At 35.3% G+C, this 26,545-nt stretch overlaps 1 protein-coding gene across 3 annotated transcripts in view; it reads right to left on the bottom strand.

Annotated features, from left to right (window-relative positions):
* Xirp2 (xin actin binding repeat containing 2) overlaps positions 1–26,545 on the bottom strand; it is a 70,433-nt gene that overhangs the window by 27,773 nt on the left and 16,115 nt on the right. For all 3 annotated transcript variants that reach the window (XM_070021603.1, XM_070021593.1, XM_070021589.1), the window contains exons 2-3: positions 18,169–18,317; positions 13,083–13,217 (exon numbers count right to left, since the gene is read on the bottom strand). In XM_070021603.1, the coding sequence (XP_069877704.1) occupies positions 13,083–13,217; positions 18,169–18,225 (192 nt within the window). In that variant the 5' untranslated portion in view covers positions 18,226–18,317. The remainder of the gene's footprint in view (positions 1–13,082; positions 13,218–18,168; positions 18,318–26,545) is intronic.

The raw sequence follows: 26,545 nt of genomic DNA on the forward strand, positions 1-26,545 counted from the left end.
CCATGTTCATTTCAGCCTTGTTCACCATTAGCCAAGATATGGAATCAACCCAGATGCCCTTCAGTTGACAAATGGATCAAGAAAATGTGGTATATACACATAATGGAATTCTATGTTTCCATCAGAAAGAATGATATTGCCCCCTTAGTAAAGAAATGAAAAAATTTGGAAAAATATATTACGTGCAATAAGCCAGACCCAAAGAAAGGCAAGTTGCATTGTTTCCCTCATTTGTGATACTTAGAATATGCCTATAAATCTACAAGTAAACCCAAAGGTTAGTGAAAGGCAAAATATAACATTTGGACATGATAAATTAAACAGGACTCTAAACATTCACACAGTGAGACTAAAGGAGGATATTCTTAGGAGAGGATGACAAGGGCTCAATAATTACATGTATATAATCATGTAAAATGATGCTTATTGAAATGACTCCAATAAATGAAAATAAGAGGTTTTTTATTTTACCTTTTGTGGATTTGTTTTTCTTCTGTTCTTCCCCTTTAGTCACTGTGTTTCATTTCTGTACCATTTGTCTTGTATGTAAGTTTATTTGATATGGGGAGGGGGAGGGGAAGCACAGAAATAGTGGGCAAAGGGTAAACTAATTCAGCTGTGATACTCACTATACACTATGTTGGAAATGAAGTATAGAACTTGGAGAAAGAGGATTGGGAGGGAAAAAACTGCAAGAAAATGAGGAAAGGGGTGACACTGTTCAAAAAGAAATGTACTCAATACCTGACTTCTGTAACTGTAACCCTTCTGTATATCAGCTTTACAAAAAATTTTAAAAATGCATTGTGGAATTAAGCTCAAATTTTCATCATTAAAAGAAAATCTCCATACATACAGATTTCTCCATCAGAGAAATAATGAATCTGAGGAGTTTACTACAGAGAGAGAATTGCATTATTATGAATACCCCAGCCCCATTCTGATGTTGTGGGCAATGAAGTAGCCTCAGCTCATTGCTCATTCCTAAATAAAGTAGATGAACAACTCATTCTTTGCTATTTCTGGGTAGATCACTTAAAAGAGAACGATAAATAATAATCCCAGGAAAAGGCTGTTAGAAGATGTAATCCTATTCCTTGTTATGTGATGCTGTGACTTATTAAAAAGCTAAAAAGGCTGGAGAATTTCAAACATATCTTTACCACACTCTAGTTCTAAAGAAAGAAACTTTAGTGCCTCTTCCTTTTGTTAGGCCGTGTATTTTTCCAGTATTTTCTAGCACCATAATTTGTTTGTAATTATGCAAATTAATCATTAACTGAAGAAAGACAAGCTTGATTCAATCCAGTCATTTCCAAAGATTCATGAGGATAGGTTTATTTTGAGAAATATGGAAGAAGCAGAAAGAGCTAATAATAGCCTCTGATGTCAAATACAGACAGAAAACACCATTTTCATAAAAGTAACTGTGCAAAAAATTGTTTTGCAGATTTCATGTTTTACAAACATAATGATTCTACAATGTTAATTGTTTATTTTGTTGTTTTATTTTCCTTGCCTCTCACAAAATACCAAAATCTAAGAATGGATACTTATTTGAATTGCAACTTAATTATAAAAAAATTTAAATACAATATGTTTCACTGATATGTAAGAAAGTTTATACTTTAGAATTATGTCCAATGTGATTTACCAAAGATCAAGCTTTTTTAGTATGAGACTCTGCATAGAAAAATGAGGGAGAAAAGCATTTCTTCTATTTCACCTCGTACTAAATGCCTACTTCCTCTTATAAAGTATATAAGCCTCCATTATGATACAAAAAATGATTTCACCTCTTTATTAGCATCAAGTACTTTTTAGATCACTGTTCAAGAGCTGGGAGGCTGCTGTACTGTCACGGTATGCCTTTGGGTAAAGAATTCAGGTGTCCTACCCCAGCAACTCAGCCCTGTGATGAGAACACACCACTCCTTTATTTCTACAGCAATCCCAGTTCATTTTATTTTAAAGAAGTGAAAGATATTAATGTAAATGCACTTTTCTAAATGAAACTGAAAATGTGTTCTATAAGAACAAATAGGTCTGTAGAAACAGCAGGCCCATGGTACCATTATGAAAAAGAGGAGCTCTTGTAGAGGAAACATTGCTCCTACAAATTCTATTTGGGAGAATGAATGAGATGAATTGCAGAAAGAAAAGCAGTAAATTTAGGATTTTTTGTCAATTCAATCCTATTTGGGTATATTTGCATCATCCACGGAAGCCTTGATTTCCTACAGTCAGGTCCAGGTTATCTTCCATTTCAATATTTTGATACCTCTGGGAAGTGCCAGGAAGATTAGTTCAATTAATTATTTTTTCAAAATATCAAAGGAATTGACTCTGAATGAATGCAGTCAATATACAGGCTATATTAATTTACCCAGGGGATGGTGCTTCCACAAAAGACTGTCTGTGTCTGCACAGTATGGGTAGGAATGAATTTGCCCTTTATAATAACTTACTGGAATGGTCTGCAGTGTTTGTTCTCCCAGGGGAGAGAGGAGACAAACCCTCTATTCAATGCCATGATAACACATATACCACAGGTTCTGTAACCAGGACTGAAAATGGCAGTATATGAAAATGGCAAATTGCAAGAAACTATGACTGAGACATTCCAGTTACACTTCAGAGGACAGCAATTACCATCAACATCATTGGGGAACAATAGAGGTTACCAGTTATCGTATGACTGTCAAAAGTAATGTGATTGATGTTAGCAGACCCTAGAAGACAGTCTATATTTTAGCGACACATCTTCCAAGGTATTGTTTTAGTTATGGAAACATCTGAATTATGATGGACATTGTTTATTAAGTTAATTATGTTTTTCAATTATAATTAAATACAACACTCTGTCTTTCACAAAATAATATCAGTGTTATACAAATGTCAATGGTACATAGCCAACAGACATTAACTGTAGAGGTTGTATAATTCTATGAAGATAAAGTTTTAAAAAGTTTTCAAATTGAATATGATCTCTGTTTTTAAATAATTATTGGAATAGCATCCTAACAAAATAAAGAATTTTTTAAATTTACTTTTGTTTTCTTCTAATTATTCAGTTTGATATTTTAACATGTCTTTAACGTATAGCATTCTATTATTTAGTTTATTTTTAGTATTATAACATATCATTTATATGCACAAAAGCACTATTCCAGTTATATGGCGAGAAAACAGAAGACACTGAGTGAAAGGAAATGTACTCATTACCTGACTCACGTAACTGTAATCCCTCTGTACATCATCTCTATAACAATAAAGTAAATTAATAATGAAAACCACTATTCCAATATGGTTTCTTTTGAATAAAAATGTTGATTGAATTTGGAGTATCAACAAATTAGCTGTTGGTCTGATTGATACTGATTTTCACCACAGTCCCTTAAGGCCCTGTCTTCATTGTGTTCTCCACAAATGTCCTCTATTCTTTGGCTGCAATAAATATGAACACAGGAGCAGAAAGACCTATCTTTGTAAAGAGGGTGTGAATGCATCAGGGATAGGCAGAAGACAAGTTTTAGATTAGAAATGAAAAGGTGAGTGGTCATTTCAAACAATGAATCTTGAGTACCCAAAGTCGGTTCTTACTGGAATCACTGGGAGAACTAAACAATCTCTCACTTCTGATCATTCTCCAGTAAATTTCATCAGAACTAGTCAAGCTACCCAGGGAATTCCAGTATATAAATCCATGTGGAAGAGGGCTTTAGTACCCAGAGTTTCTACTCTACTGAAACTATGTGACCTAGCCAAACAGGGAGGATGATCTGCTTCTAAATCCTCATACAGTCAGGAAGACTTGGAAGGTGATGTGTCAGGAATTTTGAAAAGATGCTCAGTTTCAGCCCTGAGAATTGTGGAAAACAGCAGACAGAACTTCCATTGAAAACCTCTATCCTGGAGCTGAGAAGGTGGCTCAGATGTAGAGTGCTTGCCTGGCATGCATGAGGCCCTGGGTTCAATTCCTTAGTACCACATAAACAGAAAACGCTGGAAGTGGTGCTGTGGCTGAAGTGGTAGAGGGCTAGCCTTGAGCAAAAGAAGCTCAGGGACAGCGCCCAGGCCTACAGTTCAAACCCCATGACCGACAAAACACACACAGAGAAAAACACCCCCCCTAAAAAAACAAAACAAAACAAAACAAAAACCACTATTTCTGCAACTCTCAGGCTCAAGCAGAAAGAAACCTGGAGTGGAGAAGGTAGAGGGGCTTTGTGAGGAATATGGGTGCAATTTTAGACCAAATAGCTGATTAGTGTTGTGCAACCATAAGGGAGGAAGGAAGAACTAGTGACTTGTCACGGAGAAAATCAACCTTTCATCCTGAGAAATACAAGTTCTCATGAGCTGTTTTTATGTTTTTGCTGTACTTACTGTAGGCATTTGTAAATACAGTTCATGTACCTCACAACTTGAAGTAAGGTGATTTTCTTAGATTATCATTCTATAGATTCCATTTGTACAAAGAAATGTGGTATCTAACCATGACCCATAGAACTATAGGAAGGTGGATGTGGCGGGGAGCAAGGAAGCACAGCTAGAAACTGAGAACTAACCAGAGATGTGAGACTAAACAAGAGAACCCCAAGCACATGTGACAGGCAGTCATGAAGCAAGGCATCAAAATGTGGCAAAAGACAGTTATGAATGCAAGGGTATAGAAAAAATTAGATTATGAGACATGTACCTACAAATTCAGAATTGGATCAAAGTTTGTATTTTCATTTAAAAAGTAATCAAAAGGAAAACCAAGTTATACTTATTATCAGAGCAAAACTGGTTTTCTGGATGGCATACTCAAAAGCTGGGATGAGGTTTAGTCACTGAGCTCAAAATGAATTTTGCACACAGCATCTCCTGCAGGTCTAGCTCACATGTGTGTTAAGGATGGTAATTGGTAGAGACCACTGTGTTTTATTTAGCAAATTCTTGGCCTTCTGAGTCAGCCTTAAACAGTGAATCTGATTGTGTTCTTTCCATCACCAAAGTCTACTCAACCCTAGGCATGAGAATGAGCTGTGGAAAATAAGCAGACTACAGGACTAGCTATGGAAGATAAAAAAGAGAAAGCTTTGTCATTAGAGTTTTAACTTTACTAGTATAAGCCTTTTTGTCTAGTGTTTCTAAGAGCCTTATTTATATTCTTCTTGAGGAGAGGGCTATGCTGTTTCTATGTTTAACCTGAGTTTACATAGAGACATGGCATTGAGACCAGAACTTGTGAAAGGATGATGTGTAACCTGTGGTTATTTAGAGGAAAATGGGAAAATGTCCTAACCGCTATCAGATTAAAAAAAAGTTCACTGGCAAGCAGAGGTCCTTGTTTCTTAGAATTTGCATGTAATGGCTTTGTATGTTGGACAAACATTTCCTATGTTTTATAAAGCCACATGTAGAAATATATCTGTCTTCATTGTTCTAAATCTACAAATAATAAAGTATCATGAGGTGGTTTCTTCACTTTACAGATTGCTTTCTTTTGCCTCTATACACCAACTAAAATATGCTGAGAACTAATTGTGCACAATATCCTAGTAGAAGCAGAAAACCCATTATTTCCCCAACTCCTTTTTTACTTTGTTATTCAAGTAATATAGCCTTTTCTCTTTTGCTTGAATAAATTTATACATTTGTTACATTATATTCTTTTCAGTACATCTTGTAACAATAGTATGAATAAAGCAATCATCAAAAGTAAATGCTATGCTATTCATTTTCTTTTATTTTCACAAACTGGATTTCATGATGACATTTGGGGATATGGTATACCTGTAGAGAGCAACTTTATGCAGATTGGTCTTTTCAGCTTTCTGAGAGGTCCAGCTCATCTTCTATTGTACATGAGGTTACACACATGTTCCTCAAAAGGGCACTTGCTATTATCATTGAAAAAATATGCACTCATTAGTGCCATTGACTACTCTACAACACATGCCCAAAGCATATGCAAGAAAACTCATTTTAAGCTTATTTTGAATTATTTACCTCACTCCTGAGAAATTATTGAGAAAGGATTTAAAAGAATACTAAGGTGTGAGGCAGTTTCTTTGTCTTTTCACACAGGAAAAAAAATACTTGGTGAATCACATCCTAATTATAGAATAATTACAACTTGGTTATGTCTCCTGTTGGCTTTAATGTAACACTTACTGATGACAATAGCCCATGTTTACTGAACAATTAATATATGTCAGGCATTACATTAAGTGATTTAGAAAAGACCACAACCTGACTGTTACTAGTGCTATCCCTTATTATTTTTGCTCAAGGCTGGCACTCTACAACCTCAGCCACAGTTTTAGTTGTGGCTTTTTTGGTAGTTAATTGGAGATAAGAGTCTCATGGACTTTCCTGCCTGGGCAGGCCACGAACCACAATTCTCTGATCTCAGTTTCCTGAGTACCTTGGATTTGTCATCAGATACTAACTAGTGCCTGGCTCAGGAAATGACTGTTTATTCTGGACATGGCTCTCTTACTTTGTCCCATTTTATTAAAAAGGATAAGTAGTGTTATGATTTGAATATTCATCCCCTCCAAAAGTTCATTTACAATTTAATTGCCAGCTTAATGGTTTGGGAGGATGGGACATTTTAGGAGTATTTAAGTTATAAATTTCTCACTCATATAAATGAGGTTTGTTTGTACTTCTTGGGCTTGTTCTGCTCTCTCTTTCTCTTCCCCCCTCTCTTTCTTTCTCCCTCTTTCTGTCTCTCTCTCCTCCCCTACTTTGGTATTCATGTTGTATGCATAATATAATGTGGCAAAAGGAGACTTTCCAGACATTGATCCTGGAATTTTTTTTTGACTTTTCTTTTTTGGTACTGAGGATCGGACCAGGACACTGAACTTTATAGGCAGGCAAGCACTTTGCCAGGCAAGCACTTTGCCACTGAGATATATCCTAGACCCCTGGGATTCTTAACCTCCCTAATTGTGAGTTAGTAAATTTCTAATTGTTATAAATTACCCAATTTATGATATTCTTTTATAACAACAGAACCCAGACTGAGATAAATGGCTTTTTCAGTATTAGAACTTAGATAGTCAGGCTCTGGGGTTAAAGGCATAGTCATTACTCAAGTCTAATTTATTTTGAGTTCTGGAAGTCATTATAACCATTTAAACACAATGCACACAATTAAAAGACAATAAAAGACACACTTGGTCATAACCTTGTGTATTGACAGAGATCTAGGTCAGGTTAGAGTTGTTAATAGCAATTTAGGACCTTGAAAATTTCTATATTTGGCAGAAGCTAAAGGTAGTTTTAAAGCACATATGGCAAACACTGCTGCCATTTGGATGGACACTTAGGTGATAAAAAATGTATGTCGTAGATGCAGACATAAAGGGGATCCAAATAGGGAAAGAAGAAATAAAACTCTCCCTCTTTGCAGATGACATGATCTTGTATTTAAAGAATCCCATAGACTCCACTCCCAAATTACTCAAGCTGATTCAAAACTTCGGCAGAGTAGCAGGCTATAAAATTAACCCCCAAAAATCAATGGCTTTTCTGTATGCCAACAATGAGAAAAGTGTGGCTGAAATTAGGAAAGCAACTCCATTTGTAATAGCCCCACAAAAAATAAAATACCTAGGAATTAACTCAACCAAAGAAGTGAAGGACCTCTATGATGAAAACTTTAAAATCTTGAAAAAGGAAATCAACATAGAACTAAAAAAATGGCAAAACCTCCCATGCTCCTGGATTGGAAAGATTAACATCGTGAAAATGGCAATACTTCCCAAGGCTATCTACAAATTCAACGCGATCCTATCAAAATTCCAACCTCATTCTTCAAGGAAATAGAAGAGGCAATCCAAAAATTCATATGGAACAATAAAAGACCCCGAATAGCAAAAATGCTCCTCAATGGAAAGAACACTGCTGGAGCAATATCAATACCAAATTTCAAACTCTACTATAAAGCCATAGTAATCAAAACAGCTTGCTATTGGCATAAGAACAGACCTCAGGACCAATGGAATAGAATTGAAAACCCAGAAATGAACCTACAGACCTATAGCCATCTAATCTTCGATAAGGGAGCTAAAACAATAGAATGGAAGAAAGACAGCCTCTTCAGTAAATGGTGCTGGCAAAATTGGTTAACTACATGTAGAAAACTAAAGCTAGATCCTTATATATCACCCTGCACCAGAATCAACTCCAAATGGATCAAAGACCTCGAAGTCAAAGCAGACACTCTGAAAACATTACAGGATGGAATAGGAGAAACCTTAGGTCTCCTTGGCTCAGGCCGAAATTTTCTGAATAGAGACCCAGAAACACAACAAATCAAAGAAAGGTTGGACAAATGGGATTGCATGAAGTTGCAGAGCTTCTGCATGGCAAAGGACATAGCTAGCAAGATCAATAGAAAGCCCACAGATTGGGAGAAGATCTTCACTAGCCATACAACAGACAAGGGTCTCATATCTAAAATATACTTGGAACTCAAAAAATTAAATCCCCCAACAATAAATCCTCAAAGAAACAACTGCCCAATAAATAAGTGGGCTAAAGACTTAAAGAGAAACTTCTCTGAAGAAGAAAGAAGGATGGCAAATAGACACATGAAGAAATGCTCAACATCCCTAGCCATAAAAGAAATGCAAATCAAAACAACATTGAGATACCACCTCACTCCAGTTAGAATGGCAAAAATCAAGAACTCTAATAACAACAGATGCTGGGGGGGATGTGGACAGAAGGGAACCTTACTTCATTGTTGGTGGGAATGTAAACTTGTTCAACTACTTTGGAAAGCAGTATGGAGGTTCCTCAAAAGACTTCACATAGAACTCCCCTATGACCCAGCAATCCCACTTTTGGGCATTTATCCAAAGGTTTACAAACAAGACCAACTAAAGCTACCAGCACAACTATGTTTATTGCAGCATTATTTACCATAGCTAAGATCTGGAACCAACCCAGATGCCCCTCAGTAAATGAATGGATCAAGAAAATGTGGTGTATATACACAATGGAATTCTTTGCCTCCATCAGAAAGAATGACATTGCCCCATTTGTTAGGAAATGGAAAGGCTTGGAAAAAAATTATATTAAGTGAAGTAAGCCAGGCCCAAAGAAACATAGGTCCCATGGTTTCCCTTATTTGCAATATCTAGTATATGTATGAGTCAAGCGGAAAAGGTCAGATAATGTGATATTAGGAAAATGAATCCTTAGATATGTATTTTAATGTTTTTTTCCTTTCATGCATTTGTTTCTAAGGCATTTATAAGATTATCTCTTTGTAGCTTTGTATGTCCCTCCCCCATAGTATAACCCTGCTTTCACTATATTTGATGTCAGTATAACTTGTAGAGGAGATGGGGAAAAACAAGTCGTTTAAGGATACAAGTGGACCTGTTGCAACAATGAGAAGTACAAGTTGTCATGTCGAAAATGAGCTTTATAATGTTGGTGCGGGGGGGGGGGGGATGGGGCGGGGGGGGAAAATCGGGGAGGATTGGGGGGGTGGGGGGGAGGCTGGGAAGAGATGTGAAGGGTAAACAAAGGAGGAGGCTGCAATGCTTGCTAAGAAATGTACGCATTAACCTGCCCATGTAATTGTAACCCCTCTGTACAGTGTGTTCACAAAAAATAAAAATTAAAGTTAAAATTAAAAAAAAAGAAATGTGCTCATCAAAAAAAAATGTATGTCGTTCGCTAGAAAATAATTACAGGTCACCTTTAAAGAATTTGAAACATACAGATGTCAGATTATGTCTGTCACAAGCTGTCAAAACTGTCTTCCACTGAGCTGAAATTGTTCACAGATAGTTCCTAATCGACCTAATCTTTCAGAGTACACATGTTCATGTTGGGATTTTTGCCATGGGACAAATAGATTGAAAGATGCATCCTGTCACCCAATGAATCTGAGTTGGTAACAGGGTAAAGGTCAGGGATGCTTTAACTACTGACATGGATTCAATTTAGAAATTTCACCAAAACTAGTGTTCTATGCCCTGGCTTACAGGAATTACTTCAAAATATTTGAAGCTCTAACTGTGCTTTCCTTCTTGAACAACTTAAAGAGAAAAACTGGACTAAAAGTTGAGGTTTCCAGGGCTCAATAGTTATTGCAAAAATAACTCAGTGCTGCATAAAAATGAGGGAAATAAATAAAGAGGAAATTCACATAAAATGATGACAGCCAAACCCTGAGTATAAGAGTACAGCTCAAAAAACTGTGGAGTGTTAAAGGGATCCAAAGTTTCTTCTTGGAGTTAGGCAATATTTGTAAAGTAGATTCTTGGAACATTGCTACTTTGAAAGTATTTAGAACAATCATTGAGTAATACTGATAAAGTGAGTGAATTTTATTATTCAAATTATATTTAGAAACTTAGAAAGCTTATAAACATGGAAAGGAAGAGAAAGGAAAGAAATTCTAAAATATTAGACAGAAATCATAGAACATGTTAAAGGAACTTAGGTTCACATGCATAACACATTCATTCTAACATCTGCTCCAGTAAAGTTTTGAGATATTCATTTGAGGTTGATAGAATGGCTTATTCAGAATGTTCCTTTGAAATGTGCCATGTTAAGTGAATGGTGAAATAACACCCTTCCTTAAACCATCCCTTGCAGTCTAACATTGAAGATTGACTGATTTTCACTGGCATAGAACCACTGAACACTCCATCTTAAACAAAATACAAAACAAGACTGACAACATATTTCAAATGAAATATCAACAGGAGATAAACTTGTTTGTAATCCCTGAAAGAGGGCCTGGGATCTGGGAGTCATTCACACACACTGGGAGCAGTAATGTTAGTGAGTCTAGAATAGTAATGTTAAACACTGTTGGCACTAACCAGTAGATAACCTATTCAAGATTCCCTGCTTTATTGAAGAAACAGAATTAATCACATCACCTCCCTACCTCCCCAGGGACACAGAGTGGCTGTCATGTCTCATTTTCATAGGGATACTTTACAAGCTTCTAGTATAACTGCTGTTAAACAGATCACAGAATCATAAAGCAAGACCTGACTAGAACGTATAAACATCATCCTGTTTAAAATATCATGAGTAAATGCATGTTTCTATGTTTTCCAGCACCTCCTTTTCTATTTCAGAATCCTTTTTTCAGGAGGTACAAAGCAATCTAATACATGCTAAACAGAAGGGATGTTAAATCTTAGAGATAGCTTGACTGTCAAACTTGTTTATGCCAATTGATGATCTCCAAACTGTTACCAAATTACCCTGAAACATTTGATTTCCATTACATTAGTAGGGAAAGAGGCAGACTGGACTTATTATAGCTCATGAATTGTTTTCTAATTTTGACATTAAATAAATATTGTTGGGAGTCCAACACAAATGTTTTCACACTAATATTAATTACTATATGTCAACAAAAGAAATATTCTTCAGGCAGGTGTGTAGGATGAGCAGCACAAGAGATCTGGAAGACTTTGGAAAACAGGTTCTCATCTGGTATGCAAAATTCTCGGAATTTTAAATAATTGGAGAGTGGGTACAAGCCAGTTTTAACATACCATTGGAGCTTAAATCAAACCCCATTTCCATAAGTTGCATTTTTGCTGCATTATAAAGTTTCTCATGGTTAAAGCCAGTTTGAATTTTTTCTGTCTTTTGCAGTATTAGTTTCAGACAATTAGATGCCATATCACAAATTGTTCTCTGCCATACTGTCTCTACAATAACTTCATAAGAGAGGTAGGATGCTTGTCAGTTTCCCTCACTCATCTGAAACAACTAAAGATTTCAGGGCTTATAGCTTTGGTCTCTGCTTCCAAATATGGTTACAGAATCTGCCAGATGGAGAATTACAATTATAGTTATAATTTCAAGATAAAGACAGTGGAAAGCTATACTGGGCCCTACTGCAAGAAGTCTACACACCCATGACATGTATTTTCATAGGTGAGACTGTGAGTTGGTAGCAGAGATTCAGAACTCCAAATCACATGACTGCCCTGGAAGATAAAGTCTGGTTGCACTCTTAGACCTCTGTGGGAATTGGTCTTTTCAGGTCTTAACATCATAATATTTACGTATTGTTGACCAATTCACTCCCACATCTACATACCATGCATTTAGATTCCCATGTTGCAGCAACTATATATCAGATTACAGGCATACCCAATCCTAATTTCTTATTTGTATGATATTCCTTAGGTTACGTTAGAAAGAAACATTGCCATATGTTTATTAAGCTAGGTACTTTGAACTTTTTTCACATTTCCAACACAACGAGAACAAGAACACAATCATTCACATATGAAATGTTATTTGCTGTATTCCCATCTCCCTTGCCATACCTAGCACTCAGTTGCTTTATCATTTACAATTTAGATGACCCTCTAGATATCCTGTATAAAAACACACCCATTTTTAATTTCCCATTACAAAATTTCATACACGAATGATTTCCTTTCTCATGGAAAACATTGGATTATATACAGCTGTTTACAGTGAAATTGTGTTTTCCACATGCCAAACTCAATCTGATGAACTTTACCACTTACAAACTCACGTTAAAAATACTTATATTTTATGAAAATATTTGGTGATATGTGATAATGAAGGAATGGAATGGGAAACAAATTCTATGTATGAAAACATTTAGAAAGCAGCTGCACTGTAAGGTTTTGTACAACATCGTAATTCTACTGATCAACTTTTGATGATTTTAAAGAAAATAAAAACTCTCTCTATGATAAACAGCTAAAATGTTTTGTGTTTCATCTATGCAAACAACCAGTAGATAATTTGTCATGACCTAGAAGCAGAGAACCAATACAAATATTTCTCTTAAAGTTCATGTTGATGTGTTGACCAATGTAAGTTACTTAATTTTCTTTTGTGTATGAGACATGAGAAACTGAAGACTGTTACTGAAGCACCATTCATATAACAAAATGTTCTGAGTCAAGAAACCAAGAAAAGAAATCAAAATGCTCTCAAGATACTTTCCTAAACCAAAAACATAATTTTAAATGACTAACAGAACTTCACCACCAAAGAAGGGGAGTCTACCATATATGATTTATCTGACTCACAGATATTACCTGCTCAGATCTGCTCTGATGTTGGTGTTGGTACTGAGAAAAGGCATTACAGGATGAGGCCATTTCATCCTCAAAGTGTTTCTTCACTGTGGCCAAACCACCAGGCACTGAGCACATTTCTGCTTCTTCCATCACCTAAGATAATTCAAGAAATAGGAAATTTCAGCCTTGTATTCATGTTGGATGTGATTCTAGGGCTGTATTTTATAAATGCTGACAATTATAGACTGGTTTTATAGTAAAATATTAAAATATATACAATTTTTCTGTAGGCTTTTCCTGAAAACCTTACTGAAATAGACTTTTCGCTGCACTATTTGTCTTTTCATATATGATCAGAAGAATCCTCAAATAGTTGAGTTAATACTCCTTATTTCAGATAAATGTTGATTTCCAGAGATTAGATCAAGTAAATTATATCCCCTTAATAAAATATGAGTGGACTTGTGAATATGAGAATAATGGATTCAATTTTAACTCAATATAAATTTGTCATCAATACCAGCATTTGTGTAAGTAACTTATTATTAAGAAAAATATATTAAAATAATTTTAGTTACTTCAAAATTTATTTTTATTATTAAATATTAACAAAATGTAAAGACTCAGAATATTTCCTGTGCTGAGATATTAATTTTGGTAACAGTAACAGTTGCTATAGGCCCAGTACTGGATGACATCCATATTTATATGTATTTATATATTCATATGTATATGTCTATGTAGTATGTTGGTTAATGTTTCTCACTCTTCTGTGAGATATGAGCACTATTATCCATAATTTAAACTAAAAAAAAAAAACAACTGGTGTTTACAAACACAGCTTGTTAAATTCTTACAGTTAAAATAAGAATGTGGAAATTGAAGTTTGAAACATGTTTCTCTTTATCACAGACTTCAAAGAATAGACAGAGAAACAGCAGCTACCTGACTCTAGAACTGGCAAGTCCCAGACTATAGATGTGTTTACTAACAAGCTAGAAATTGGTAGCTTTAGCTATGAGTTCTAATCCATCCTAGGAGTTTTATGATTGAAAAAAACAGATTTCATTACACAAAATTGGAAGCACCAAGAAGTGTTGTGGGATCCCATGTCTCCTTCAAAAGTAGAGTTGCTCAGGGCTTTGGCACTTATGAGTTAACATACTCCAGAGCACAACAGGCATTAAAGCCAGACGGAAAGAAGCAAACAAACTCAAGCAAACAGACTCCATGTCAGGAGCTTCCAGTTCTCTTGCAGCCAGAGGAGATTCAACATTACTTCAAACCAGAGCAGGACTCTTAAGGTTTAGTCCAGTCCTGTCATAACCCAGGGAGCCATGAGACTTTGAAAATAACTGGAGCTGAGCTCCCTATACCACAGGTTGTTGACTTTTAAGATCCCGGAATCTTCACTCAAAAAATTTCTTTTTCAAGAAGGTAACTAACAATACATCTACACTAGGGTTTGTTTGAGTTTCCTGTACTCAAGAGTATTGTACCCTGAAATCATATTCAGGATTATGTGAATTACTAGCACATACTTTAGAGTTTGCATTGCCAAGGAAATAACTTTGCCCACTTCTGTCAACTACCAGGTATTTCAAAATATATACATTGATCTATGGGAAGAAAAGCTACTTCTACACAACAGGTACAAATCTTCTCAAATTCTGTAAGAAATGTTCAGTGTAAGCACTGATCAATTAGTTCCATTTGATACATGAAAAGAGCACAAGAAGATATGGAATCCCCTTGGAAATTTAGACTAAGTAAAGGAACAGAAAGATATAACTAATTGTTACAAATAAATTGTTACAAATAAACAGGTCCTGTGCCAGGGTATTGCCAACAGGAGAAGTTGATGGGAAAAATAAAGGTGAAGTTTTTTGTACATGCGTAAAAATGGAACAACGAAGCCTGGTGAGAAAGTATGAAGAAAACAGAAAAGAAATATAAATTAAGGCCACAATTTTTCTTTCCCTCTGTCTAGCATTTGTGTTACATAAATGACCTTCCATAATAGAATATGTGAAAATCGTATGCAAGTAATAAATTATAAAAGTTAAAATAATGATTAAGAATCCTGTTGTTTCAAACAACTATAAACAACGTACAAATCATATAAAATTAATCTAGAAGACTTCAGTGATTATAACGATGACGACGTATTCTTCTCATTAAGTCTGTTTTAATAAATATACCAATGCCCACACTAAACAGGTTGCACCTCGTCCACAAAACATATTAAAACTCAGATATTTCCATTATTTTTCTTTAGCATTGTGCTTCAGAATCAAACCATATTTACATATTCAAAGTGCAAACAGTTGATTGGTTTCATTGCAATATTAATCTCACCCTTATTCTGTTTGGATGACTGAGTCATGCTGCAAGAACTCATCAACCCAGGTGGGGCAAAACTTGTGAGATGTGAGAAGTGTCGGTGCTAGGACTTCCTACAGCTCACCTTGTGAAGGAAGGGCTGCGCATGTAAGACGGCAATGGACCACACTGTTATTAATGACTGCTCATGAAGAGCGCTTCATTCCGAACCTTTGCAGATTTACTGCCTTCCTTCCTTCCTTCCTTCCTTCCTTTCTTCCTTCCTTCCTTCCTTTCTTCCTTCCTTCCTTCCTTCCTTCCTTCCTTCCTTCCTTCCTTCCTTCCTTCCTTCCTTCCTTCCTCTTTCTCTCCCTCCCTTCCTTCTCTTCCTCCATCCCTCCCTTCCTTCTCTTCTTTCTTGCTTTTTTCTTTCCTTCTTCCCCTCCTGCCTTCCTCCCTTCATTCCTCCCTCCCTCCCTCCTTTCCTTTCCTTCCTTCCTCCTTCCTTCCTCCTTCCTTCCTTCCTTCCTTCTTTCCTTCCTTCCTCCTTCCCTCCCTTCCCTTTCTTCCTTTCCTTCTCTCTTTCCTTCTCTCTCTTTCTCTCCCTCTTTCTCTTTCCTTCTCTCTTTCTCTCCCTCTTTCTCTCTTTCTTTCTCTCTTTCTTTCTCTCTCTCTCTCTTTCTTTCTTTCTTTCTTTCTTTCTTTCTTTCTTTCTTTCTTTCTCTTTCTCTTTCTCTCCTTTCTTTCTCTCTTTCTTTCTGTCTCTTTCTTTCTCTCTCTCTCTCTCTCTTTCTCTCTTTCTCTTTCTCTCCCTCCTTCCTTCCTTCCTTCCTTCCTTTTTTCCTTCCTTCCTTCCTCCCTTCCTTTCTTGCTTTCTCTCTATCTTTCTTTCTTTCTTGCTTGCTTACTGTCGCCAGTCCTGGGGCTTGATCTCAGGTCCTAGGCACTGTCCGTAAATGTCTTTTGCTCAAAGCTAGCACTCTACCACTTGAGCCACAGTGCCACTTCTGCCTTTTTCTGTTCATGTGGTACTGAGGAACCAAGGACTTCATGCATGTTAGACAAACACTCTATCATGAAGCCTCATTCCCACCCCCTATTTTGTATTTCTTATTCTTTGGCTTTGAAATTAATCTAATGGGTATTTCAGTAATAATAATAAAAAATAACAATAACAACAACAACAAGAACGAGAACAAGAAGTTGTTGTTGTTGTTAGTAAAATATCTATCACCTAACCTAAACTTAGGCATATTACATAGTCATAATGCTTACAAAAACTATTTTTAATTTCCAAGGGGAAAGTATTTTTTGGTCAGAGAGGAGGGAGTTGAATCAAATTCAAATATTATTGGAGTAAAGACAGCATCAATTTATACCATTTGAAATATTCTTTACTCAATTTTTAGACCTATAAAATCAGCAGAAAATTAAAGAATATTAAATTCCTTAAGTGTTGACTGTTTTCATATTAATATTCCAGTAACTGTTCTGTACAATAGTATTCTCTAATAAACATGCTATCCCCTTAGAAATAAAGATGCACTGGACTTCTGAATCAAAACCTTTTTATACAACTAAAGATAAGAAATTAAAAGTAAAATAAAAAACATAAAAAATTCTCTGCTACACATTTGTAATAAAATGTTATCCAACTATGCAAAAGGATTTAGGTTTCCTAATTAAAATGCTATTTGTTAAATAACCAGTTTCTAGGTATTTCAAAAAGCAGCTGCTTCCCCAAGAATCATTTCTACAATTTAGAACAAATTTACAATACAATTCCTGAATGATCCAGCAGGGGGTGTTCTCTAAGAGGAATTGTGGGAGGTATTGTAGTGCTACTATTTGTTTTGGAAGTGATCTGTTTACTTCTGTCTCTCTGGTGCATTCATTCCAAATTTATACTGTGTCCAAAATATATTTTAATGACTATGTAAAAATGTAAATGTCATCTAGAGTTGCAATGAGTTGTTAATGAGTTTGGCAGTCAGTCTTGTCTCTAAATAATTTGTAAAGCAGAATGTACAGTAGCTATTTTGAAATACTACCCTTTAAGATCCTCTCCTGTCACTGTCTCAGGCTCTTGCCCTACAACACATAATCACACACCCAGAGAGAAGGGGATGGATATGGCTAACTTGGAGATTATAATTATAAAAGAGCATTCCATTGAACATGACTTTATTATGGGTTGGCTCTTAAAAAAATTGGTGGTCTTACTGAATCATGCAGTTTCCTACAATCATAATTGGTTTAGCAGAGTGCCTACATTGCTGATCTCTCTCATTTCTATGTTGATTAAGCCTCTCCTAATGGATTTAAAGCAGAGAAAAGCAAAAGAAATTGTACTGCCAGAGAATTTAAATGAACCATACAGGAGACCAAGGAGGGCAGCCTGAAAAGCTATATTATTAACATTATTTCCCAACCTTTCTGAAGAGAACCACCATAGGTTAAATGATAATGAGGACAATAATAACACATTTATTCAGTGACTCCTGGCTTACACATATATCTCCTTGATAATATCTAATGTAATAAATGATCATTCCCATTTTTGGTTAAGAAAACCTAATGCTTAGAGAGTGTTAAGATTAGGTCAAGTTCATGCAGCCTATAAGGAGTGCAACTGAAGCTTAAATTCAAGTGGTCTGAATTTAATTCCGACTAGTTTTTCACCTGAAAAACTGCTTACTAGCTATCTTGTCTTAAAAAGTAAAGGGGGTTTTCACAGACATCAAACAGATTTCTAAATCTACAACCTTCAAGGGAAGCTTACATTTGCTGAGAAGCTGTGGCAGTCACTCCTGGAAACAGCTGCCTGGTACCTTGCCATCCTCTCTTTCAAGGAGACAACCTCTTGGAGATCCAACACGCCCTTGCTCCCTGCAGCAGTGACTTCTGTGGGCTTTGTAGGGTCAACAGTCACTGAAAACAAATGAAACATGCTCAGATATGGGGCAAGCTTGAAAAGAAAGTCACATCACCTTATAAGCTGTAAGGGTATTTAAAATATTTTCTCTCTTAGCTGGACATTGGTGACTCATGCTTGTAATCCTCACTCCCTAGCAGGCTGAAGTCTGAAATAAGGAAGTTTGAAGCCAAACTGGGCAGCAAAATTCCAAGGGACTCCATCCCTAATGAACCAGTAAAAAGCCAGAATGGAGGCATGGGTCAAGTGGTATAATACCAAGTGTGAGCAAGAAAGCCAAGTGAGAAGTAGTATTAGGAAAAAATATGTGTGTATGTTTTTTCCTGAAAACAAATTACAATAATTCTCAATGTTTTTGACGTTTCATGATCAAATTCTTTAAGCTTTCAAACAAAGGTAAACCTACCCTTATTAAAACAACATAAATGATTATATCTCGCTCTTGTGTTACTTCAGCAATCATCATGATGAGAAATAGTTATTAATAGATACATAATCTTAACAAACCACATTCCTCAAGCACTATGTGTGGCATGTATTGTAAATGTTGTGAAAGCATTATGACATCGACTTGTCCAACTACCTTAAGGTAGTTGGTAGGTGTTATTACTTCCTAAAATTTATATATGAGAAAACTAGTTCATCGCAGCTCAAATCTTGCCCAAGATCACACAAATTCTTAAGTACCAGGACTGAATTAGACAACAGTTGGATAACATCTTTAGCAAGTCTAAAACTTGTTCTTTGCTTCTCTTTACAGCTTTCAAGGAGAAAACCTAGCAGGAAAGATGTAAGTAGGATGAGGTTATAGACTGTCTTTCTTCTAGTTTTAGAAGCATGTGTTATATGAGAGAAATAATAGTATCACTAGTCACTTTTTGTCCAACAGTCATTTCGGATAGTCTGGTATTTTCCTATTAAACCATGTATCTGACAAAAAATGCAGGGTAGCAGAATTATAGACCTAGAAACAGAGCACAAGACTGATTGTATGATCTCAGTATGAAAGTTATTACAAGCAAAAACAAATCTTAGAATGGGCTAGTGTAACCCAGTTCTACAGATACATTTCGGGCATAAGAGTTTCCTTCAAAATTTCCTTGTATTCAATGGCCATAAGTATCTTCATGGCTACCTGGATTACCTTAGCTATTTAGCTTAAGCCAGAGATGGCTTCAGAGCTACATTTTCTATTTGAACTAATAATTTTGCAATGTTATATTTCTGCTTCATGGGTTGCTATTTAAGTGATTTTAATTTCAAAGTAAAGGGCTCTTTCTGTGACCAATCAGTTAATTCTGCATGCATATGTGCATGCGTGTGTGAATGTGTGTGTGTGTGTAGAGTAGGGAGAGTGTGTATATGTATTCACACTTCAATCACACCTCTTACCTACCTCTCACTCTTAGAGCTGGTAGCTTCAGGAAATGAAATATTTTAGCTTCTTTGTGTACTTTACTATTTTGTGTTGGTTTGACATACTCATTGTGGCCCAAGGTCCAAGGAACATTAAGTAATAGACTACCATGCCATTCCTTCCTTTCTCCTTTCCTTCTTGGCTTTTAGTAGCCATATTGAACTATCTTATTGAATTGTTTTCTTTTTTAATTAGTGTCTTCAATATTTAAACACTGGCATTTAAGGGCACTGTCTGTGGCTTAGAAAATAAGATTAATTTTCATTTTGTTTCCCTCTCTTGAGTATTCCACAGAGACTTCCTAAAAGTAACCATTTTCATGCTTTATTTAAAATACCAAAAATATTTGACATATGACAAAATATGAAAATTTCAAGGGTAAATTGTAGTATATAAACACAGTGATTGTAAGTCACTCATATGTTTATGACAAATGATAGCTATCTTTAAAATTCACATCATATTGAAAATGAACTTTACAACTTTGGTGGGGGGGCAGGGAGGTTTGGGTGGGGGGGTAGGGGGAGGATGGGAAGGGATGGGAAGAGGAGGCTACAATGCTTGATAAGAAATTTACTCATTATCTTGCCCATGTAATTGTAACCCCTCTGTACAGTATTTTCACAAGAAAAAAAGAAGAAATTAACATCTTGTCCCAAACCTCGTATCTTTAGCAAAGTCCATTCTGCCAATTATTTTGATAAAAAGATTCTTCGAAATCACTAAAAATCTTTCAAATGCTTAAGGAAAAAAATATTTATTTTTCTTGTGAATTTTCTATCTGCCCAAACGGATTCAATTTTTGTTCAACTATACTGTTCTTACTTTGTTGCAAATATACTACTAAGGTTTTATCAGAAATAAACTACCCAAGTCTTCCCATTAAAATATAAATTTCGGAAGTGGAAAGTTGGCTCAAATGGTACAGCACCAGCCTTGAGCAAAATCAAATGGGAATGCAAAATGCTGAATTGAAACCCTTTTCTTAGATGTGCATGCATGTATACATGCACAAGCAAACATACACATTTTTATTTACTTGTTTCCTACTCATAAATGTTTTTATTACTCCATCATCTTAATAGAAAGAAACCCAGGCTGTTTACTTTTGCTAAAATTGCCAAGTAGTATTTACTTATCAATATCTCATTCTTCTCATATTTCAACTAACTGGAAATGCTCAGGAATATTAGAGGAACCAGTGACCTCTGTGCTAAGAGATTTGGATTCCATTTGCTACATTGTCTTTTAAGCTTATTGTTAAGAAGGCATTCAATTTCGTTTTGTGTTTGTGTGTGTGTGTGTGTGTGTGTGTGTGTGTGTGTGTGTGTGTGTGTGTGTGTGTGTCCATTTTTTAATCTCAGGGCCTTGTATTATCTTCAGACTTTGATTCTCCTGTCTTGTAAATAGCTCAGCCAACATACCCGCCCTCAAGAAAATACTATATTTTAAAATTATTTTTTTCTCTTTTTCCCATCAGTAACTACATATTCAGCCATGGGTAGGGCAGAAAAGTCATGGAGCTGATAGGCTGTATCCTTATTGTTTACTAATCAATCTAGGTTAATCAATGTCTGTCAGTGTCTCCATTGAGATGAAGGTGATGGTTTGGCTTGATGTGCCTCTAATATTGCTTGGACAATGTGTGATTTAAATTTAGTGTGGACAAGACAGCCCTCTCCTCAGTGCTCCATGGGAAGAGTTGAGGAACATGAGGTACCCAAGCTTATCATACCCTACATATAAATCCTACTAAGAATAAGTTTGTAGAATGGAATAAAATGAGATTATCATTTTTGTAAAGAAGAAAGGAGGCAAAAGAATGAACAATGATTCTGGTTCTTATACAATACTCATGAGAAAATAAGGAAGAATAAGAACGGATCACTATTTGAATAAATAGGAAATAGCCAAATTGTGAAAAAGAGAAAAAAGGAAAGTTTTCACATAAAATCTTCAGATACTATTCCTTATAGAAAGCATCATAAATATTAATATCAACATTATTTTGTTTGATGGTTTTAGACTCTGGAGTTTATAGGTATTTCACTGTACTGATAAGTAGACAAAAAATCTAAAGTAGTGCCGATACCCTCCTTTATCTCTAGTGTTCAAGGCATCACTGTGCTTATAATCCATCACATGTTAAATAAGGATGACTCTAATTTATTTGTTCATAGGAACATAGTTGCAAATTCATTAGAAGAATAATTCTTTATGTAATAAGGTACATTCAACAAAATAGAAACAACATATGGAATGAAATAATATATTAAAAGATAAAATTTGTGGTCTTGACAATTATTAGCTACCAAAGATAGAAATGTTTTTCATAAGAGTCCCGATATTCTCAGGGAAAAAGATTTATATTGTACTATAAAATGTTACATGTATATCTAACTTATGCCTTTTATTGTACTCTTAACTCACAAGACACTATGTGACTACACTTCCATTCTTTCAAGCCCCAAACCTGAGCTTTTCTTCTCTAATTTTAAAGACAAACTAAGTAAAATCTTCCCAGCTTACAGAAGTTCATTATCACTTTCTGACTTTTACTTGCTGTACAGAATTCATAGTTTAGAAAGAACAGTGATGCAGTACTTGGTAGCACAATTTTCTTCCTTTTTCTCCAATTACTCAGATTCTATGATCAGTCACAGAAGATATTGTGTAGAAAATCCTGTTTCCTTGGAGGTGCTTCAACAATAAGTGTTAGAGGAGGAATAGTCAATGTTACTAACACTCCCCAGATTTAACTCATATTTTTAAACTTTCTATTACCAAATAGAAAGTCCTTAGGAGTATACGCAGATTCATAATAAGAGCCATTACAAAAGGGTCATTGAAAGATGCAGGTGTGGCTCAAGTGGTAGCACACTTGCCAAAGAAGACTCTGAATTCAAACTCTAGAACTACCAAAAATATTTTAAAAAGTGTTGTTGATCCATTTTTTTCACGAACCATCTCTCCCTAGATTTTCAGGAAATTTGAATTCAGAATATGTTTATGTGATAATAAGAAGAAAAGCACCCATCCTTGTACCCCATCAAAACAACTAATTAAACACACGAAATGTTATAAATATGATCCTAAGATCACCACAGAGTAATAACTCGGAAATAACAAACCAATAGCTTACTATATAAATCTAGAGTCAATTTGCCTATGTAAGAAGTATATTCGTTCAGAATATACCCAATGTGGAAGGATTTACACAGTAAAGTACTTTGTCACTAATTCATTTCTTGTATTATTGTTATTATTATTTTATTTGAGTAGTTGTATAGAGCAGTTTCAATTCAACAAGTCAGATTATGAGTACTATGCATCTTGAATGAGGTGATCCTTTCCCTGATACTGGCTCATCTAAAGCAAGATTCCATTTCAATGCATCTCAAGGAAGATTGGGAAATGGTTTGGAGGAAAACACTCAGAATTATTCACCTCACTACATATTGCAGAAAGAGTACCAGTTGTATTAAAGAGTTAATTTTTTAAGTGAAGAAAATCTCTAGAGAAATTTGAATAATTTACAAAATAACTTCAATTGGATTTTACAAACATGGAAAATCAAAGTAAGATACTTTAAACAAAGTTTTCAGGAGAAAAAGAAAACTAAAAATGTACAATTATTTTCAAATGGGCTTAAATGCTAGATTTCAATCAAGAACATTTCCAGGTCAGAAAATAGAGACCATTCTTGAAATATGTCTAAGGAACTTGAAAGATTGATTAACGAGTAAAAATTAATACCAGATGTATAAAGTACTTCCTGTGTGTCAGGCATTAATCCAATTTTTATGCTCTCAATCACACTATGTGACAGAGACTATTTTTACTTTGTATCTCTGCTTTACAGATAAGAAAACAGAAGTGCAGAAAGTTGTGAAACTATTCAGATGGCTGGTGGCCTTAAGAGCTGGGAAGGGGAACCAGACAATTTGCTTCCAGGTTTATGGCTTAGCTACAATTCTATGTCACCTTTTAATCCAAGTGTCTTGTTGCAAAACTCCACCAGACACTTTCCCAAGTTAATCCATGAAGAAAAATTCAACCAATAAAGGATAACACTTGCTATGGTGAACTGACTTGTACTTATACATAATAAAAATGCTTTTAAAGTTAACACGTTGTTGGAGGGCCGGGGGAGGATGGGAAGGGATGGGAAGGGGAAACAAAGGAGGAGGCTACAATGCTTGATAAGAAATTTACTCATTATCTTGCCCATGTTATTGTAACTCCTCTGTACAGTATTTTCACAATAAAAATAAATTAATTAATTAATTAACACGTTGCTGATTAGTGTAAATTAAGGTAAATTCTGGCCTAAAAGAAATTCCTATGAATCAACCACAATTTAATTTGATGAGAATAAAAACCAGAATCTGGATTTTGCTAAAGTTTTTCAAGAAGCTTGATGTTCTAGCTAAGATCTAGACAGAATGCACAGGTGGAGCCCTAAAGAAGCTTCTAAACCCAAAGCAGTCCTAGATATTATTTTAAGAGTATAATCCCAACAAGGTTTCAGCTCATGCCTATATTCTGGCTACTGAACAGGCTGAGATCAAAGGAACACGGTTCAGAGCCAACCTGCATGGATAGATTTGTGATATTATTATCTCCATTTGTTTTCACTCTACCATGTGGACCACACTTCCAGAACTGGAGCTATAGAACTTGTGGCAGAGTGCCAGTGAGAAAGGCAACTGAAAACAAAGGTTCTGGGTTCAAATCCCAGTACCAACACAAAGCAACAACAACAACAACAACAACTACTACTACTACTACTACTACTACTACTACTACTACTACTACTACTACTACAAGCCTATTTTCAGTTGTACAGTAATACCCTACCTTTTTAAAAATTCTGGATGTTTTATAAAGAAGCTATCTGTCTAGTACTTGGAATATCGGTTTAGAATAAAATTTGGTGAGTCATACACTAAATTCTATCAAACTCAAATATAGGACCTATAACCAAGTTTAGATTTATGTACATGATAGCATACAACAGATATATTATAGACTTGGAGCCATTAGTAGGAATAACTTTTTCTGTAATTCTTCATATTTGCATATCCCTCAACTAATAAGAAAATTCAACCCTTTTAAGAACTCAACATACTGCTGCCATATAAAATTGTAATCAATTTGAGATTTATATATTTTAACCTCATTTGAATATCATAAAATCAGGAACTAGATGGAGAAAAATGCAAGAGCAAGTTGACAGCACAGTCCTGCATTAATTCACAGTTCTTAAAACATAGAGAAGGAGAGTAGAAGAATAAAATGAGTGAAATTACATGCCAGTAACCTTCTGTTGGCATCCTTCCAGAGTAAGAACAGAGTCTTTCTTAAACTGGCCAACTTATGATCTTTTGTCTGGCCTTATGACCTCATTTCTTATTCTGTGACTGCATATGCAATTGTCAGTTTTCTCAAAATACATCCATTCTGCTGATTACTATGCTGGGTTTTTATTCATGTCCTTCATGGCAATGGAGATTATTTCTTGCTTTCTCACTGTCTTCCCTAAACAGTATTCTTCTAATCCACCCGATGCTGGAAGACATGCTATAAATCCAGTTTCTTACCCGAGGAAGAAGATAAGATTCGGTATTGTAGTAGACAGAATTTTTATTTCCCCAGATATATTTATATCCTAATTCCAGGAACCTACGGATACGTTTCTTCATATAAAGTAGAGTTTTGCAAAAGTGACAAAATGAACCATCTGAAGATGAGATTTTCCAGGTATCTCCTGAGTTCAGTGTAGTCAACAAGTCCTTGTGAGTGAGTCAGGAAGACAGGAAAGCAGGAAGGTTAGAGAGAGGAAGGAGCAGCATTGACAGAAGGAAGGATGGAGAGTGAAGAAGGCAGATTCTACACTACCAACAATATGAAGGCAATACAGGCAGCTTTTGGAAGCAGACAAAAAATGAAAAACAAACAAACAAACAAACAAAAAAACAGGACACAAATGATACCCTTAAGAATATGGAAAGGTCCCGGCTCAAATAATACCTTGATTTTGGCATGGTGAAACCTATTTTGGACTTTGGATTTCCAGATTTGGAAGATAATAAATTCATGATGATATAATCTATCATGTGTATGGTAACTTTACAACAGCATCAATAAGAATCAAATATAAACCCTCACCACACTGCAGTTAGAAATCACTCCTCACTACCTCACTTTACTCTTTTTAAGACATAGTTCAGTTCCAGCTCTTCCAATAATACCAGTGTTTCCAAACCAATGAAGGTTATAGAAATATCTATGAAATTACTCTTCATGTCCCAAATAAAAAATTATCTATCTATGAATATGTATGACTTAGGTTAACTGCTCATTTAGATTTTTATGTAAGAAACAGAATTGCTATTTCTAATTGTAATAACTTCTATTTCTATAGATTTGCCATCTGTTTTCAGCAGCTTCTATTACCGCATAGGAATTATTTCTGGTAGTAGAACAGTTACAAATGAATATAATTTAATCAGAAATTAGATAAGCATTAGTATAAATATATTGCTAGTTTGGGAATAGTTGAAAATTTAATCACAGTGCTATCAAACATTTTAATTAATTGCTTAGCTTAGAACATTGGCTAGTGAAAAATCCATAATTGAATAAAATGATTTAAGTTTATTAAAATGGTCAAATAAATTGGAACCATTAAATGCCTGTAGGTAGTGCTTATTTTTTAGAGTATGAATCTCCTGTTGATCAACTCTTTAGAGCAAACATATCACATTCTGATAGTTATAGCTATCAATTAATGAGTATCTATTG

Source organism: Dipodomys merriami, unplaced genomic scaffold (genome assembly GCF_024711535.1).
Source record: "Dipodomys merriami isolate MVZ:Mamm:240054 unplaced genomic scaffold, mDipMer1.0.p SCAF_1, whole genome shotgun sequence".
Classification (NCBI taxonomy): Eukaryota; Metazoa; Chordata; class Mammalia; order Rodentia; family Heteromyidae; genus Dipodomys; species Dipodomys merriami.